Below are 18,237 nucleotides of genomic sequence, written 5' to 3' on the forward strand. Positions count from 1 at the left end.
TTTTAATTGTATTTGATTTCATAAGCATGAAGTGATCCTTTATTATAGTTTTTTTTTTAAATTTATAATGCTATGATGATGAACGTAATGTATAGATGATATAATTTTTTGTTGGTAAAGCCTGGACAAATGTTTATGACAAATGTTCATCGTTTTAAGATGTAAAAAGAAATAAAATACAGACAAATTATGTCAATATTTTACTAGCTACTATTTAATTATGTCAATGATGTTGGTCCATTAAACTTTCTAATTAAAGCTATAATAGGAGTAAGTTGATATTATATGTCGGTCAAATGGGAAAAGATTCTCTCAATTTTTTCTATTACTAATATTTGGAAAAAAAAATGATACTCTTCACTTTGCATGTATCATTTCTATTTAGTTAATTCTTTTTCAAAAGCCTGATAAGAAAGGAAATGAAAATAAATAAAATAAAGAAGATGTTGATCAAATATGAGTTGTGTCTATGTCTATGATTTATTACATGTTGTTTTGTTTGAAAAAATGGTGGAATGGAAAGACATCTTTAATACTAGAATGTTAATGACATGATGCAGTTATTAGTATAGACTTATTTTTAAAAAAATTATCAAAAAAAATTACTAACATATACCTAAATTGCAAATAACCTTATTTAATAATAATACTACTCCAGTAACTCAACTAGTGCATAAATGTCATATATTATGACATGCTATCATGTGATATTACTGATGTTAGTTGATAAAAGTGGTTTTTCATATATGAATTGATTCCATTCCATTTTGGCGGCTAATTGTTTTGGGTTTGCTTTCAATTTGCATTATAATATACAAGGCCAACAATCAGAATAAGGGGTGTAGGTAAATTACGTAGCATGTACTTGGAAGTATTATTTTAATGAAACGTATTGCAATTGTACTTATTACTTACTACTACGGTCAGGCTGCAAATTTTCTTTTATAAACCTCTTGATCCAGTGTATAATAATTGGCTTTAATGAACTTAAACTAGTTTTTTTTATTGCACTTAAACTAGTTTTTTTAATATTTGTGTAATTGAATCTTTTAAGACACAAATTAGTATAATTCAAATGATTGACGCAGTAGTGTAAGGTTCTATTGTATTTATGTGAATGGAAACAATTTATATAGCAAGAAAATTTGTATTTTACTTTTATCTTGTGTAAAATTCTTTTGGTCCAGCGACAATCATGTATGCACTATGAGTGGAATTAGTCTTTACACAATGGTTTTGAGGACACCTTTGATAAAAATTATTTAAACCTCCTTGTCATTATAGTACTTCTATTATATATAACTTAAATTAACTATCCGAAATATATAATATGAACCACTAATATCTTAGTTATGTCATCAGTTAGTATTGTAACTTAATAGCATCAACTAAAATCAAAAGATTTTTTTCTTAAACTACAAAAATAAAAAATAATTATATTTTTTAGAGATCAAAATCATAATTAATTTTAAAAACGAGGTTATCTTTTTTGAGAAGAAAAACAAGATTATCTTAGAAACTGGAATAAAGTATTATTAGTGATGGATAAAACTATTATCACATTAATAAAAATATCTTATTTCGGTCACTAAAAGGAAAAAATTTATTACTCAGTGATCAAATCCTATTAAGATAATTAGTATTAAAAAAAATTCGATTTATTTAGTTTTATAACATTATATTTTATTTACGGGTAATAAATACGTATACATTTTTACTTAATAGGTGTAGCTCAAATGGTAACATACACTTAGTCTGTGAAGAATAATTTAAGTTTAATCTTGTAAAATACACTTTTGAGGAGAAATAATGAACTTTAAGAGTGATTAAACTCTAACTAATAATTTATTTTATTAGTTTTATAATTGATTCAAAGGATCAAAATTTATAAAAATAGTACTATTGAAAAACCTAAGATCCTAATTATGGGGAAACTAAATAAATATAAATTTGTATGCATTTTTAATTTTCCACACATTTAAGTTGTATATAATATGTTTTTCATGCATATATCAATATATTTAGTGTTCTATTGGTCTTGTGCTTAGTTTTAAAGCGTAGGATAATATATTCAAATTTCACAATCAAGCTTTTTCAACTTTCAAACTCCAATTTTTAGCACCACTTAGAACTTTGACGGTAAATTAAGAGTTGGACTAAATTTTAAAAGTACGAGAACTTGATTTAAATAACTGAAACTAGAGGGATTAAAATTCTATAGGGATCAAAAGCAGAATTATGGAAAAATATTAATTCTTTTAGCTTGAGGTATTTTTATACATATCAAAACAATTTATTTTCTTTTATTAACAATTATTTGATCTAAATTTAAAATGTTTAATCACTTTAGACTTTTTATTTAAATTTAAAAGAATATTAATTGAAAATATTGTAATGATCTTGGAACAAATTTAAGTTTTAATGAGTATTAATTTGATATTAGTGTTTTTCACTTTCCCCCTAAACGTATGGTACTAAGTGAAATACTAACAAAACAAATTAATATCCATTTAGAAGTATTTTTTTTAGGCAATCCATTTAGAAGTATTAAACTGTATTAAAACAATCTTTTTAAACGCATGCAATTTAATAATGCTTGCAATTTGTAAATATTGTTGTCGTAAAAAAAACCAGAATTAAACTTTTTTACATTTGATTTGAGATGAATTATTTGCATATTAGTGATGGAATGAATTTCCCTAGAGTGAGATTTGAAATTGCACTATTATTGAACAATAATTATCAATTTTGCAATTCAAAATTTTAGAAGAATAAAATTAAAGACAAAAATTTATATTAGAATAAAATCAACTATAGAATTAGCCCTATATATACCTTAGGGTCTTTTGGTAGCTTTGTATCAAATTTCTCGTATGGGTGGATAAACGGGTCCAGGTTTATAGATTGGTCTACGGAGCTCGTGATCCGTGCGGGTTACGGACCAATTTTTTTAAACGGTCCATGGTTATGTTATATTTTTGGGCTCGTCCCGCTTAACCCGCAGATTACGCGGGTTTGGCCCGTGGGGTCCGCGGGTTGCCCGCAGCCCGCATTAAGTTTAATTTGTGTGACTCTCATTCAATTATATTATGTTTGATTTTCTCTTTTTCACTTCAAACTTTTCTTTTAAAATAAAGATTTAAAGATAAAAATAAAATATTTAAATTAAAAGATGATAAAGATAAAAAAGGATAAGATAAGAAAAATAAAAAATAACAGAAATAAAAAATTAAGATAAAAAAAGATAAGTGATAACATACTAAAAATCTTCCTTTTTGATATTTTCTTGATTTTTTTTCTTTTAATCTATCCTTTTCATATTTGCAAGCCACAAATACTAAAAATATCAATTCTTATCATTTAAGCTAAAAATAATTGTTAAATAAATATTTTTAAAGATATTTCAATATATTTTTATTATAAAAAATAACACACATCATATTCACCAGTTATTATTATAACAGGCTAAGAACTCTTTTCCTTCTCACGGTTTTTCTCCACCACAAACTCACCCACGCGTGCAAGTCATACAACTCTTTCTCCTACAAGGAAAACAAAACGGGACTTACACTCACGCAGTCACGCGACACACCACAACGGCACAGTCTCGACCCACCACCGCGTCACCACGCAAAGTACATCTCTTCTCTCTCTATAATTTGTTTTTATCTTATTTTTATTGGGACTGATTCATTGTTGTTGTATTCTTAAATGTGGTGATGGAGAAGGCTAAAACTACTTTAAATATGAAATCATTTGTTGTTGGAGATGTTTAAATTTCATATTTTAGATTTATTACTTGGATTTTCTTTTGTTAAGACATTATTTATTTTATTGATGTAATTGACTAATTATTGAGATTTTATTTACATCTGTATTAAACTTAATTTGATTGTATTGTATTTTTATTAAAATTGAAATTCTTTTAAAACTAGGCCCACGGACCGTCCCGTTTGACCCACGGGGGCGGACCAATCTATTTGATCCGTGTAAGAAACGGGACGGATTGACCCGATTCGTTGCGGACGGACCTTACGCGGGACGGACCGACCCGCTTACCCACCCCTTCTCGTATGGTATGTAATGTTTGTATGATCAAGACCAAGGTAATGAAATGTATTGTTTATTTTTAAAAAAAGTAAAATATTTGCATTCCTGTACAAAAGAAAAACTACAAAATTTGCATAAGGCTTCAACATTTTTAGACGTGTACGTGTCTGTGGGTATCTGATAATTCTATTAAATACAAATTACTCGTAAAACGACAGCTTTGGTTTTATACAAATATTATCTATGTATTTAAACTTTTGTATTTTTTGGCTGGAATTAGATCAAAATACAATAAGAACATTTTTTTTTTGACAAGGAATACAATAATAACATATTTAAGGTTTTTAATGAATAGAAGAGCAATCAACAAACTCATCTTAGTTACCTTGAATATCAAAATTAAGGAGCGATTGATTATTGAAATTTGGTTTTTTAAGAGATTGAAATTTGTTAATATAACTACTCCTAAGAATTAAAACAAACTGTATATCTTTAAATTAATGATGAATCTTAAGAAATAAAACCAAAAATTAATGTTCAGTTTGGTGCAATTGGTCAAAGTAATTAATCCAACCGTTATGTACAAATCACTTACAAATCAGCAGAGCCGTTTGAGTAGGCTTTATTCAAAATTCAGCATCTGCGTTTTTTTTTTGCATTGGTGTATATAGTAAAACCAAATCCTCTATTTCCCAGGTCAATTCGTTTTGGTTTAAGGAGGGTGTATTAGATTGGGATTTTGAGAGAATATTTTGACAAAAACAATCTTGAAGATTTTAAAAGATTATGTGGGATTGTATTGATTTTGTGGGATTTTAAAAGATTTTTTTTAAAAGACTTTTTACAATCAGGATTCTTAACCCAAAATTTTAATGGATTTCTAACACAGATTTTTAAGATTTCAAAGTACTTTATGGATTCTTAAGATTTTGAAAGATTAGTACATTTTAAACAAAAAAATAACGAAAGTTACAAAAGTGAATGAAAAAGATGATAAATAAATTATAATGTTTGAATAAAGAAAATAAAAACGATAGAAATTTTAAACTTTTTAATAACAAAGTCATTATTGCCTAAAAAAATAATAACAAAGTGATTCTCACTTCATGTTCGCCTAATTATTAACATTTCTCCACATATCTGAACCTATATTAGTCCTCCATATATTAGCATCTTCTCGTTCCTGCTCTTGTGTTTGAACAATGGATTCATGATCATTGTCTTCGTAATTTGGTAACACTGAAGATGAAGATGAAAACTCGTCAGTAGGTTCCACTGGAAATTCATCAGAACGACATTCTTTGCGAAGAAAATTATGAAGTGCTGCACATGCCAACACAAGCTCTGCTTGTGTTTTAAATAGAAATGGAGGTGCTGACTTAAAAATTGTGAACCGCGATTTAAAAATACCAAATATCCTCTCAATCAAAAAACAATTAAAAAATTATTAACACAATAATAATAATAATAACACGCTGTCAAAAAAATAATAATAACACATTAATAATTAACATTTTAATAATAACACAAGAAAATAATAATAATAATAATGGACGTTGTAAAAAAACAAGTTGAAGAAACAGAAAAAAAAAAGAGTTTTTTATTTTGATTTGCATATATAGTACTAAAAAAAAAGTAATATGAAATCTTGATGCATATCAATTGTCATTCTTTTGATGCATATTCATTGCCTGGACGTTGAAAACAATATGAATACGAAATCTTGAAGCATATACAACACCCTTTTCTTTTGATTTGCGTAATATACATATAGTATGAACAATATTGACTATCGATTGTCATTAAAAAAATAGGTAAAATTGATTGAAAAGTTGTAAGAGAATGAACCTGGTTGTGGTTTGTGTCTTGTTCGGCAGGAGAAGAAAAAGTCTTTGAAAGATTATGAAAAGTCTCAAGGGTTTGGGTGAGATTGTTGGAGGAGTATTTTATGTGTATTTCTAATTAAAAAGTCTCTCAAAATCCATTCCACAAAAGAATCCATCAAAATCTATTTACTTTTGAATAACAAAAGACATTTTAAAAGTGGTAAGAAATCTCAATTAAATACCAACAGATTTTGTTGCCCTGAAAAAAAAATCTTTATTGTCTTAATTGAATACCACAAGATTTGTTTATATTTTATAAAAGTTTTGATTGAATACCACAAGACTTTTTAATCATAAAAAAGTCTTTTAAAATCCTTTGAAATCTTATAAGAAAATTGTTAATAAAAAAGTTATACGAAAATTGAAACTGTATAGCAGTGTTTATTACTTGGTGAACATCAGAACAACTGAACAAGAAGGGAAATAACAGCGAGGAACTTAGGTTGAGAATTAATACGGGGAAATATTTAACACATAATGCATTTAGGGTGCATCAAGTAAAAGAACGAGGTGCGTTGAATAATTAACACAGTATGGCTTTATACACTGTGGCACGGAAAGCCCAAATACGATTAAGGTCCAATAAAAATTCCAATTCTTTAAATAAATATTAAAAAAGTGAATTTGAATCTACACAAATCCCGCCCATGCGAAATTTGAAATTCAAAACGGACCGTTATATTTTTTGAACGTGGACAGTAGAGTTATCCAGGAAAAAATGCAGTTTTCATTTCGGCGATATAATAAGTGCGCCTTTTATCATTTTGAAAACTTGCCATTTCGGTCTTTCTCCAAAGCCCTTTTTCCCTTTCGCTCTCGCGAAACCCAGCAGTGTCCAAACACACACACTCCCAAACCCTAACCACGGCACCATCACATTCTCTCACTCCCCTTTCCCTTCAGCCATGCCCGAATCACGCGACCGTCGCATAACCGTCGTCGACCTCGCCGCCGCCATCGCCCGCCGCCGCGCCTCATTCATCTACATCGATTCTCCGCCGCTCCGAACGCCTCAAAGAACCGCCGCCATCGGCCGTGGAAGAGCTAGCGGTTCTCCCGGCTCTCAGAACACACCTCCATCAACTGCTCGACGTGGTAGAGGACGCGTTCCGTCACGCAACGTGCTTCCCGCGTGGTACCCTAGGACACCACTCCGTGACATTACTGTTGTCGTTCAGGTAAATTCAAAACTAAAACGCAGCGTCGTTTTCGTTTCTTTCTTTCTTTCACTCTTTGATTCAATCTTTTGCGTTTGCGTTCGTTTTATGTTTAGGCGATCGAGAGGAGAAGAGCGAGGTCAGGAGAAGCCGAAGGCCAGCGAATCGGAAGCACCGATCCTGCTTCGGATCGATTAGTTACAGAACCTTCCGAACCTGCTTCTGCTGATTCTGCGGTGAAATCGCCGAAATCCGTTGGTGTGAAGCTCCGAACGCCGTTCGGCAGCAAAGTGCCGAAGATCTTCCTCGACATTTCGGAGTTACCGGAAGACGACGAATCGGAGACTCTGACGCCGCAGAAGAAGCTTCTTAACAACATCGATCAGGTTGAGGAAGCCGTGCGCGAAGAACTGAAGAAGCTGAAGAGAACTCCGAGTGCGAAGAAAGCAGAGAGGGAAAAGCGCGTTCGCACATTGATGTCCATGAGGTGATTGGAATTCTCATTCACAGGGCAGAGCCAGAGAGCAAGGGGTATTAGAGTCATTTTATTCTGGACTGAGTTGATTCGCTTCGCTTGCGTCTTAGGGCTTGAAGGAGCAAGTTATATTCTCTAGTTTGTTTTTATTTTCTTTCTAACTTTCTTGTTAGAGGTTGTTTTTTGATTAGGTAGTGTTGGTTGATAGATATATCCGTCATTCTTGTGATGGTTAGTGATTCCCAGCACCTGTTGTACATATTTCCCATACATTTCGGGTTGGGGTTGCTTCTAGTGTACCAATCGTTCAAGAAAATAATCGATTCATTCTTGTTACCAACTTGTGTGCATTTTGCTTCAATTGCCTTTTCGCTTTTTGTCTCACATTGAATCCTTTTTTGTATATCATGTTTGTGTGCATGCGCAAATTGCTTTGGAAATGATTTAGTTCAATTTTAGAATTAGAATTAGAATAGCTAACAATGGAGTGAAAGGGGGACTAACAAAATGTAGTTTCTGCTAACCGTGTGATCCACACAATTTTTTAACTAACTTGCTTAAGTAGCAACAGAGAAAGGTTTACGTGGCAACTAAATTTGCTTGCCACTTAAATGACGTTGATGCAAAAAAGAGTGCAACTGTGCAAGTGCTTTCTTTGGTTCTCATTTTTCAAAACTTCAAATCTTAATCCTTTTCTGAACTGTACTTGTATTAAGTCTGACAATGTTTTTCAAACCCAGGTTAATAATTGAATTGTACGCGCGAAGGCTTTAGTTAAAGCTATGTAGTTTAATTTAACTGTACTTGTGCCAAATTAGTTTTGTCAATGATATTCACTTTGTTTATGAAAAAAAAAAACGTTCAGGGGGATGATGGTAAAATTGTGATGATGCAATAGACTTTTGTGTTCCAATTTGCATTAGCTTGTACCAAATTGGATTTATGAATGATTTTTTTGTTTACACAGGATTTATGAATGATTTTCACTTTGTTTATGAAATAAAAGATTTATGTTTTAAATACTTGTTATTAATTTAAGAATAAAATAAAACTTACACCAATCCAAAAAAATTGCAGGGACGTACATTGGTATTAGAAAGGAAATTAAAAACTAAAAATATTTTTTAAATATACTAATTAAAACTTGAATTAAAACTGTATTTTGAATGTCTCACAAAAAATTAATTACATATATTTTAAATTATAAAAAATATATTACGTGTCAATAATGGTGCCAATAACACTCTAAAAGTATATTTTAAATTATAAAAAATCTTCCCTGAAGTGACAAAAATAAAATGCACCAGCAGCACAGTAGTGCAGTCCAGCTTAAAATCATTCGGTATATAATATGAAATGTGATAATGAATGGAAAGTGTGATCAATCTTTGGTCTCTCTCATACTTGAGGAAGTTTTGCCATTTACACACTATTATTTTTCTTACAATTTGTATCTCATTCAACCCGAAATATAAACTAAGCAACAAAATGTACCAAAAAGTAAAAAAAAAAAAAAAAAGATTACAGAAATCCAAACGCATCATAGACTATAATTTCTTCATAAATGCTTATCAGTTTCCACGAGCAACATCCAGTACATTATCAACCTTTGGTATCATATGCCCCCAACTAGGAATGAAAAGCAAGAGCAAGCATTTGTGTTGTTTGCAAGTCTGCATAAAGGCCAAGAGGGATTACTGGGCTGAACTGGTCCCAGCAACGAGCCAGCGATGAAGACACTGGTCTATTAACGTCAAAGGAGTGAATGTTACCAAATAGTAGTATTTTCACACGTAGAAACATAACATGATAGTCCAAAAACAATAAGAAGGTTAAGCTAGAGATAAACCAAAGAAGGAACAAGAGATAGTAGTATTGGCAACCGATCAAGGTTGCCATCTTAAGATAAGAGCTGAGAAGGCATACAGATCTATAAGTATTATGAGGGGGTGTTTCTTATAGTGGCCTTCTCAATTGCAATTTCATTCAGAAAATATAAAACTAATAACACGTTTCGCAAGTCTTGTCTATTTTTTTATTACTCGTGGAGCGCGAGGCCGGAAATAATATTGAGACTATTAATAATTTGGTCGCCGTGCTGTGGGACTGTGCTTTTGTAAAACCTACCTTTTGCATGTGTATTAACATGTTTCTAGTTTCTCGATAAATATATTTAAGCATTACTTACTGATATTGTATATGCATTTAAGCATATCATAAACTGACATGTAACTAATATATTTATATACATATTTCATCATTGTTAAATCGTGATGAGAAATATTACAAACAAATTAAAAATTTATTAAAGCAACTTTAACTGAGTTTGCTTGAGTTGATTCTTGAAATTAAGCAACTTAAAACTAATATTGAAGAAAATGAGTTTTATAGAATTCTTATAAAATTACTTTTATAATCAACTACTATCAAATATTGCTTAAGAATTAAAAACACATTTTTTCAAGTTAAAATGAGAGTTTTGTACGAGTAAAACAATAAAATGTAACCTAGTAAAGTGAAATTAACAATTCAAGTTTAGTTCTGGTATTGGAGCGAAATTAATGAATGTTCTAAAATTTTAGATGACAATAAGGGATCCATTAAAAAATATTTTAAAGCTCAAATTAAAAACTTGTATTAAAGATGCTCTAAAGATCAAAATACTTAACCCTTTCGTATATCTCCATTGATAACAATAATGAAACCGGAAATGTGATAAATGCGAGTAAAATGACATTTTTTTAATAAATAAAATTATATATTTTTTTATTTCATAAAGATATTTTAAAGAAAATAAAACTTAAATGAAAACTTCGCCATACGAGATTTTGTATTAATAAAAAAAAAAAGACTCACATGAAATACCGGTTGAAAACAGTATGCATGGTACCGTTATAGTGAGACTACGCTATATTGGACAATTACTTCTTGCACCCAAACATTTGCTTTCTTCACTATATAAGAAAGTCCCAAACGAACAAAAATGCCCCCACCCTCATCAAGCACCCCACAACCCTAGTGTCGCTCAAGCACTTCCATTGTCATTTGTGTGCATCTTTGCTTTTTCACCACTGGATGATCATCACAAGCAACCCGTACGTCTAGGGATGGATTTACTTTCAAAAGTAAGGGGGCAATTGCCACCACTAAATTTATATTTTTTTCTTAATATAACATGTATTTGTAGTTATAAATTATATCTATAATTTAAAATTTAAATAAAAAATTTATAATATGAGCTTTTCCCCATGAAATTATATACGTGAGTATTTTCCCCACGGTTAAAATATTCTGGATTTGTAACTTTCGTACGTCATCATTTCAGTGACTTAGGCGAAAGTTGCAAGATAAAAAAAATGTAGAAAAGATGTTATTTACGAACCAGGCCTTCTGCATCTGAAGAGTTCGTTAACAAAGGAGAAATAATGTAGAAAGGATGTTATAATAAGGGAAGGAATATTTGAGGGATATGTTAAATTCACGGGTGAAGTTAGCAAAGGATGAGGTGCAACAAGTAAAGAAGGTTACCTTACATTCCACGTTTCTTCCTCCTCCCCCAAACATTTTATATGTATAATTCCTTGTATTGTGTATGCTACCGATTAACTTTCATAATTTTATTATTCGATGAATTTTACCACTCCTTTTTTATTTAAAAAAATAAATTATCATCTAAAATTTCACACATATTTTAACTGATAAAATGACCATTAAAAAGAAAAAGACCAAAATAATTTTTCAAATCCCGAACAATATTGCAAGCCTGCTGAAAATAAGTTAAACCACTTTACCATCATTCGATACTAACTTACAGCATCACTAAAAGGGGTTTGATTTGGTTAAACCACTTTACTATCTCAACTTTTTATTTAAATCCAACTGATTCATAAGTGGTTGGATTTGGTTCAGACGAATTTTTACTCATTTAAATTTGATCAATTTTTTTCTTAAAATTAATATTTTATATCATGATTTATTTAAATATTAAATACAAGCCTCCTCAAAATAAGTTAAATCACTTTACTATCATTCGATATTAACTTACAGCATCACTAAAAGGGGTGTTTGCTTAGGTGGTCTCAATTTTTTATTTAAATTCAATTGTTTTATAAGTGGTTTGATTTGGTTCAGACAACTTTTACTCATTTAAATTTGATCAGTTTTTTTTTCTTAAAATTAATATTTTATATCATGATTTATTTAAATATTAAATACAAGCCTGCTCAAAATAAGTTAAATCACTTTACTATCATTCGATATTAACTTACAGCATCACTAAAAGGGGTGTTTGCTTAGGTCGTCTCAATTTTTTATTTAAATTCAATTGTTTTATAAGTGGTTTGATTTGGTTTAGACAACTTTTACTCATTTAAATTTGATCAGTTTTTTTTTCTTAAAATTAATATTTTATATCATGATTTATTTAAATATTAAATACAATTAACACAATATTATTAAATGTTTAAAAATAATAAAATTAATTTATTTAATACAATTAATATAATATTTTAAAATAGATTAATATAAATTAAAACAAAATATTCACTATAATAATATGAATCATACTTATTTTCTATAAACTAATTTCTTACAATAAATTTTATTATAACCAGATTTGTTACAAATAAATTTATTACAACTAGATTTATTAAAATAAATGAAAAAAAATATAATTTATTAATATTATAAATCAGAGAAATAAAGATGAAAAAAGGTGAAACAAATAACAATATATCTAAAAATAATATCTTAAAAAATTTCTAATAGTTTTAGCAGTTGGAGTCTCAATATTAATAATAATTAAAGAGTAATTTTAAAAATTTTGTTAAGTTCATTTTTATTTGAATAGATCTATAAATCTAAATTTATGATTCAATAATAATTAGTTTAATTTTGATTAATAAGTCAATTCAAACTGTTGTGATTAATTTAAGTCAAATCACACAAAGCCAAATACCTGTTTTTGCAAGCTTTTTGCCATTCCTAGCCATTCCCTTTTTGGCATAATACCTTTATCTCGCCATTATCAACAGTGGAACAACACTGTCCCTGTCAGAAAAAAGTTCACTGTGTCCAGATTGGCGAAACACACATGCTGTGGTTTTGCTTCACACCTCCAGGGTTTTTCTTGTAGCTACTGGTCAATGCCTAGCTTTGTTTCAGGTTACTGCATTATCCAATTGATGTTAATCTAAACCCACCGGCCTATTTGTTACAGCAGAGGGAGACAATCGAGTAGATAGAAATAATGAAATTGTGTGTTACGGCAGATTCATTACAGAGCTACAAATTTCATATTTATTTAAATAATACTATTTTCATAGTTAAATGATATATGTTTGAGAATAAATATTTTCAAGAATATGAATTTTGTGAAAAAGAAGACAAAAAACGAAAGAAAATAAAAGTTACGTACTCTGCCAACAATCTTTAATAATAAGTGTTAATTTTGAATATTTAATTATTTTTTAAAAAAATATAAAAGCTGTAAAAAAATATTCAAAACACCATAACTGAAAACTTGATAACATTATAAAAATTTATAGGTCAATTTAGTTATATAAAAAAATATTTGATAAAAGGAATGCGTCCTGACAACAATCCTTTATATTTTTTTTTCCTGTGTGAATTGATCTAATTTAAGTTTCGCCATCACCCTTTATAAAAAAAATACATAAATGATTCACTCCATAAACACAGTATAGTGTGTTTCGCAAGGGTGATGGCGAAACCCACTAACACGTAATTTTTTTTTTCTGACAGGAACAGTGCTATTCCGCTGTTGATAATGGCAACATAAAAGGATGACGATGTTTTACTAGTAGAAATAGCAAAAAACTTGTAAAACAGACCCATCCGAAAATTGTTTAAAAAGAGACCTTTTAAGGAAATAAGTTTGTAAAAATAACCCTACCTGGTCATTTGGGCTCAGCAGAACACTCCTAATGACTAAGCCTGACTTCATTTATATAATGATGCTCCAAGTAACACGTATTTGAAAGTTTCACAACTTGTTAAGCATTTCCCACTCCAATGAAAAGAACCAAACTGTGTGTGTTGAAAAAATTCATCCATGGATGCTGCTGGTGCTACCCTTTTGTGTTACATCTTCTTCTCCTCCTATATAGCTTTTCTCATATTCCCTTTACTTTTCAAGTCCCTTATCACACGAAGCACAAACAACCAAGTCCACCAGCACTTTTCAATGGCCCTTATTGGCGCTTCATCAAGAAGCTTTGCATGACTCAGCTTCTCTCGAGCTCGCAGGTCGCGCACTTCGTGCACGTGCGAGAGCAGGAGATAAATAGCCTCTTGAAAAATGTCATGGTTTGTTCCAATGAAGGTAGGGTTATGGATTTGAGCTTTGAGCTCACTGCTTTGACCAACAATATCTTGTGTCGGATGGCTATGAGCACTAGCTGTTTGGACAGAGTTGATGATGCTGCGGAGGTTCTTGGCTTGGTGAGGGAGTTTTTGGGGAAATTTGACTATTTTGGCTATGGGAAGAAGCTTGTCAGAATAGTTGACAAATTTGATAAGGTTTTGGAGCGTATCTTGGAGGAACATGAAGTGAAAAACACGGGACATGATGGATATTCTGTTTCAAGTTTATAAAGATCCAAATGCTCAAGTGAGGTTAACAAGGAATGACATCAAGGCCTTCTTCCTAGTAAGTTTTTTTTCTTCTCACTTGATAGTTATTAGGAAAATGTTTAATCAACATCCAACAAGTTATTCAGCAAAGAAAGGGGGAAAAATATAAATATGATAGAATTTATGATAAAATAGGAAGAGGATAAAGAAAAATGAGAGTTGTTGTTTTGAGATATTTAAAATAAATAGTGATTCTTGTGTAATTACTCTATTTATTATTGGAAGAAACATATTTTGTTTCTCTCAATTTTCAGTCAAACTTGATCTTAATTCATGTGTTTTAAAATAGATGAATGTAATCTTCATTTCAAAAAATATGTAAAATTGGTTTCATACTTGAAATAATTGATGCTGTTTGTTGATGCGATTAATAGTAACAAATGACGGTCACATGATGATGTGAGCACTCTGAAATGGCTGTAATGTTTTTGTGTTGTGTTGCAAAAGGATATTTTCCTAGCGGGTTGCAATGGGCAATGGCGGAAATCATGAACAACCCAGGAGTGTTTGAAAAGGTGAAGCCAGAGATTAACACAGTGGTGGGAACTAACAGGTTGGTCAACGAATCAGACATTCCAAATCTACGTTACCTCCAAGCTGTCGTGAAGGAAGTTTTAAGACTCCATCCAACGGCGGAGAGAGGGTTTGTATGGAAGAAGGGTCCACGTTTTCTACAGGATTGGCAAAGCCTCTTGTTTGTTCCCCTGTCACTTGTTTCAATCCTTTTTAACTCAACTTTCCAAAAAATAATGACATAGTGCTGTAAACACTGTAAAAAGTACTAGGATTACCTTGCATTATGAGATATGCTCTTGTTGACACTCTGTGGTTTCTGTTACGAAAGGCTATACTGTTCTGTGAATTAATAATGTTAATTTTATTAATATAAGTTGAGGTGCAAATCCCATCACTTTTATTTTATTAATATCATGTTTATTTTTTGGGTTGATATGCTCATTTACCTTTGGACTTTGGTGGTTTATTTGCCTCCAATGAATTGCATCTGCGCATTTATGTCGTCCAATACCTACTGCATATTTAAGGTTTCATGAAAAAAAAATATTGTTTTCCTCCAGAAAGTAAAATCATTTTTTTTAGGATAGAAAGTAAAATCATTGATATTTTCTACTATACAATGTCTGCCAAATAAGCAAGCAGTCTTGTCATACATATCCTGATGCTAAAATGTTATGAATAAGCCGAACAAAAAACACTAAGAGAAGGATTGAGATGGCTTGATTAAATAATTAATCAATTAATTAACCAACTGAAATGGAAAAGAAATTTGGTTTTTATTATTCATGTATTACTTTCGTGTGATGCAACCTGACGAATAATATGGAATATTCTTAACAGGATTTAACTTTGATGCACTCATCATTGTAGTATTCTAGTCTATCACTCTATTCACAAACATTACTAAAAGCCTCAAGTCCTTAACTCTTTTGGTAACATAATAGTATACAAAAACTTCTCTTGAATATGTATATCAAGCTTTCATGTGATGCAAACCAAACAAAATATAAGCCATATAGAATTTCCAGCAACTTAAAAATAATCAGATATTATTAATAAATCTATCATGCTTTCATGTGATTCAGTTTCAACCTGATAAAAGACAGCGGCAAGGAAACGTAAGCATGCAGCAGAATTCTCTGAAAAATATATCAGATACCTTTTATAAGTACGTCAAGCTTCTGCTTCTGTGCATCAGTATATGTGTAAATATAATTTGACCCGCTACGATCTTTCAACAAATGGAGCTTTCTTTGCAAAGAAAGACAACCAACATAGTGACATTTTATTAGAGGCTGGACTAGGTCACAATGTCTTAATTTGAAAACTGACATGTTGCCGGCCAGAGCAATACATAAATGTCCTTTACCAAAACAGAAAACAGTATCAAACATAAACAAGAAATTTCGTGCAAGAGTATGGAGGAAGAAGTCCTTCTTATATACGAGACAATCAGCATATTTTCATTTACTTGCAAAACATTCAAATCAAATATGGCTGATTACCAAGGCACCATCATACTTTTCATCATATGGCTAGTCTCCACAATAGTGGTTCGAGCCATAGTCAGCAAAAAACAGAACAAGACTAATAGACCACCAAGTCCACTAGCCTTACCCATCATTGGACATCTCCACCTTCTTGCTCCAATACCTCACCAAGCTCTTCACAAGCTCTCCACCCGCCATGGACCCATAATGCACCTTCTCCTTGGCTCCGTGCCATGTGTCGTGGCTTCCACACCAGAAGCCGCCAAAGAATTCCTCAAAACTCACGAAAACTCCTTCTCCAACCGCCCGCAAAGTTTTGCGGTTGATTATCTAACATATGGCTCGCAGGACTTCTCTTTCGCGCCATATGGACCGTATTGGAAATTCATGAAGAAAATATGCATGTCTGAGCTTCTGGGGGGTCACACACTGAGTCAGCTTCTACCTGTGAGGAGACAAGAGACTTTAAGGTTTCTTAGACTTATGCTTCAGAGAGGGAAGGCAGCTGAGGCCATTGATGTTGGGAGAGAACTACTGAGGCTCTCGAATAACGTTGTGTCAAGGATGATTATGAGCCAAACGTGTTCTGAAGATGATAGTGAGGCTGAAGAGGTGAGGAAGTTGGTGCAAGACACTGTGCATCTCACTGGGAAGTTTAATGTTTCGGACTTCATTTGGTTCCTTAGGAAGTGGGATTTGCAGGGGTTCGGGAAAGGACTCAAGGAGATTCGGGACAGGTTTGATGCCATTATGGAGAGGGCGATCAAGAAGCATGAAGAGGAAAGGAAGAAAAGAAGGGAAGAGGGTAGTGGAGGAGAGGGTCATATCAAGGATCTACTTGATGTATTGTTGGACATACATGAAGATGAGAACTCTGATATTAAATTGACTAAAGAGAACATAAAGGCCTTCATCTTGGTAAGTCAGTGTCTGTGACCAAAATTTCATTTTCCTTTCATTGACTTCTACTCTACCAAATTATTATGATGCAAATAAATAGCATGTTTGGATTTAAATGATTCAAAATCACATTGAAATATTACTTAACGTGATTTTAGATTAATGATTATATATTTAGTTTTCACATTATACAGTTAATTTTGGATCTATAATTGATTTTAATCTGAACAATTTTAAGTAATTTTTACTCTGGGTTGAATATTTACTGTTTTACCTACGAACTTGATTTTAGAATAGAAACATCTAACATAAATTGGATCGAAATCAATTTTAATTAAAGTCAATTTTCCATGTGCTTGTCTAGACACACTCAATTTGTTAAATATAAAAAGCTGATGATATATTTTATAAATTTTGCAGGATGTGTTTATGGCAGGAACAGACACTGCAGCCTTAACAACCGAATGGGCTCTAGCTGAGTTGATTAACCACCCACATGTGATGGAGAGAGCAAGACAAGAGATTGATGCTGTGATAGGGAATGGTAGAATAGTAGAAGAATCAGACATTGCCAACCTTTCTTACCTGCAAGCTGTAGTGAAGGAAACTCTGAGGATTCACCCCACAGGTCCAATGATTATTAGAGAATCATCAGAAAGCAGCACTATCTGGGGCTATGAGATTCCAGCAAAGACTCAGTTATTTGTTAATGTGTGGGCTATTGGAAGGGACCCTAATCACTGGGAGAACCCACTTGAGTTCAGGCCAGAGAGGTTTGCTAGTGAAGAGGGAAGTGGGAAGGGGCAGTTAGATGTGAGGGGGCAACATTTTCACATGATTCCATTTGGGAGTGGGAGAAGAGGGTGTCCTGGAACCTCACTGGCTTTGCAGGTTGTGCAGGCAAACCTTGCTGCTATGATTCAATGCTTTGAATGGAAGGTTAAAGGAGGCATTGAAATTGCTGACATGGAAGAGAAACCAGGGTTAACTCTTTCAAGGGCTCATCCATTGATTTGTGTCCCTGTGCCTAGGCTTAATCCTTTTCCTAATATATCAAATGCCTAATTCAGTTCATCGAGTGTGTTAGTTGTTGTAAACCTATCTTTGAT

The 18,237-nt window shown here is 31.8% G+C and overlaps 4 protein-coding genes across 4 annotated transcripts; 3 read left to right on the forward strand and 1 right to left on the reverse strand.

The window, feature by feature from the left end:
* Positions 1–6,648: 6,648 nt before the first annotated feature.
* LOC100816760 (protein POLYCHOME) lies at positions 6,649–7,904 on the forward strand. The gene is made up of 2 exons (XM_003521150.5): positions 6,649–7,114; positions 7,210–7,904. The coding sequence occupies exons 1-2, from the start codon at positions 6,842–6,844 to the stop codon at positions 7,582–7,584; spliced, it is 648 nt and encodes a 215-aa protein (XP_003521198.1). The 5' UTR covers positions 6,649–6,841; the 3' UTR covers positions 7,585–7,904.
* Positions 7,905–8,934: 1,030 nt separating this feature from the next.
* On the reverse strand, positions 8,935–9,490 carry LOC100817837 (uncharacterized). The gene has a single exon (NM_001364653.1). The coding sequence runs from the start codon at positions 9,465–9,467 to the stop codon at positions 9,198–9,200; it is 270 nt and encodes an 89-aa protein (NP_001351582.1). The 5' UTR covers positions 9,468–9,490; the 3' UTR covers positions 8,935–9,197.
* Positions 9,491–13,641: 4,151 nt separating this feature from the next.
* LOC102661219 (beta-amyrin 24-hydroxylase) lies at positions 13,642–15,860 on the forward strand. Its single transcript, XM_006577619.1, has 4 exons — positions 13,642–13,654; positions 13,726–14,175; positions 14,670–14,865; positions 15,824–15,860. Exons 1-4 carry the CDS (start codon positions 13,642–13,644, stop codon positions 15,858–15,860), a joined length of 696 nt encoding a protein of 231 aa, XP_006577682.1.
* Positions 15,861–15,933: 73 nt separating this feature from the next.
* Positions 15,934–18,202, forward strand: LOC100779342 (cytochrome P450 93A2). The gene is made up of 2 exons (XM_003520483.5): positions 15,934–17,146; positions 17,549–18,202. Exons 1-2 carry the CDS (start codon positions 16,097–16,099, stop codon positions 18,191–18,193), a joined length of 1,695 nt encoding a protein of 564 aa, XP_003520531.2. The 5' UTR covers positions 15,934–16,096; the 3' UTR covers positions 18,194–18,202.
* Positions 18,203–18,237: the final 35 nt, after the last annotated feature.

Source organism: Glycine max, chromosome 3, assembly GCF_000004515.6.
Source record: "Glycine max cultivar Williams 82 chromosome 3, Glycine_max_v4.0, whole genome shotgun sequence".
Taxonomy (NCBI): Eukaryota; Viridiplantae; Streptophyta; class Magnoliopsida; order Fabales; family Fabaceae; genus Glycine; species Glycine max.

Bases quoted from the DNA above. Each gene is read 5' to 3' on its own strand.
- LOC100816760 (XM_003521150.5), top strand. From the start codon at position 6,842: ATGCCCGAATCACGCGACCGTCGCATAACCGTCGTCGACCTCGCCGCC. The intron at 7,115-7,209 runs GTAAATTCAAAA...TTTTATGTTTAG, and splicing joins ACATTACTGTTGTCGTTCAG to GCGATCGAGAGGAGAAGAGC.
- LOC100817837 (NM_001364653.1), bottom strand. From the start codon at position 9,467: ATGGCAACCTTGATCGGTTGCCAATACTACTATCTCTTGTTCCTTCTT.
- LOC100779342 (XM_003520483.5), top strand. From the start codon at position 16,097: ATGTCCTTTACCAAAACAGAAAACAGTATCAAACATAAACAAGAAATT. The intron at 17,147-17,548 runs GTAAGTCAGTGT...TAAATTTTGCAG, and splicing joins ACATAAAGGCCTTCATCTTG to GATGTGTTTATGGCAGGAAC.
- LOC102661219 (XM_006577619.1), top strand. The intron at 14,176-14,669 runs GTTTATAAAGAT...GTGTTGCAAAAG, and splicing joins TGATGGATATTCTGTTTCAA to GATATTTTCCTAGCGGGTTG. The intron at 14,866-15,823 runs GTTTGTATGGAA...CATGTGATTCAG, and splicing joins CATCCAACGGCGGAGAGAGG to TTTCAACCTGATAAAAGACA.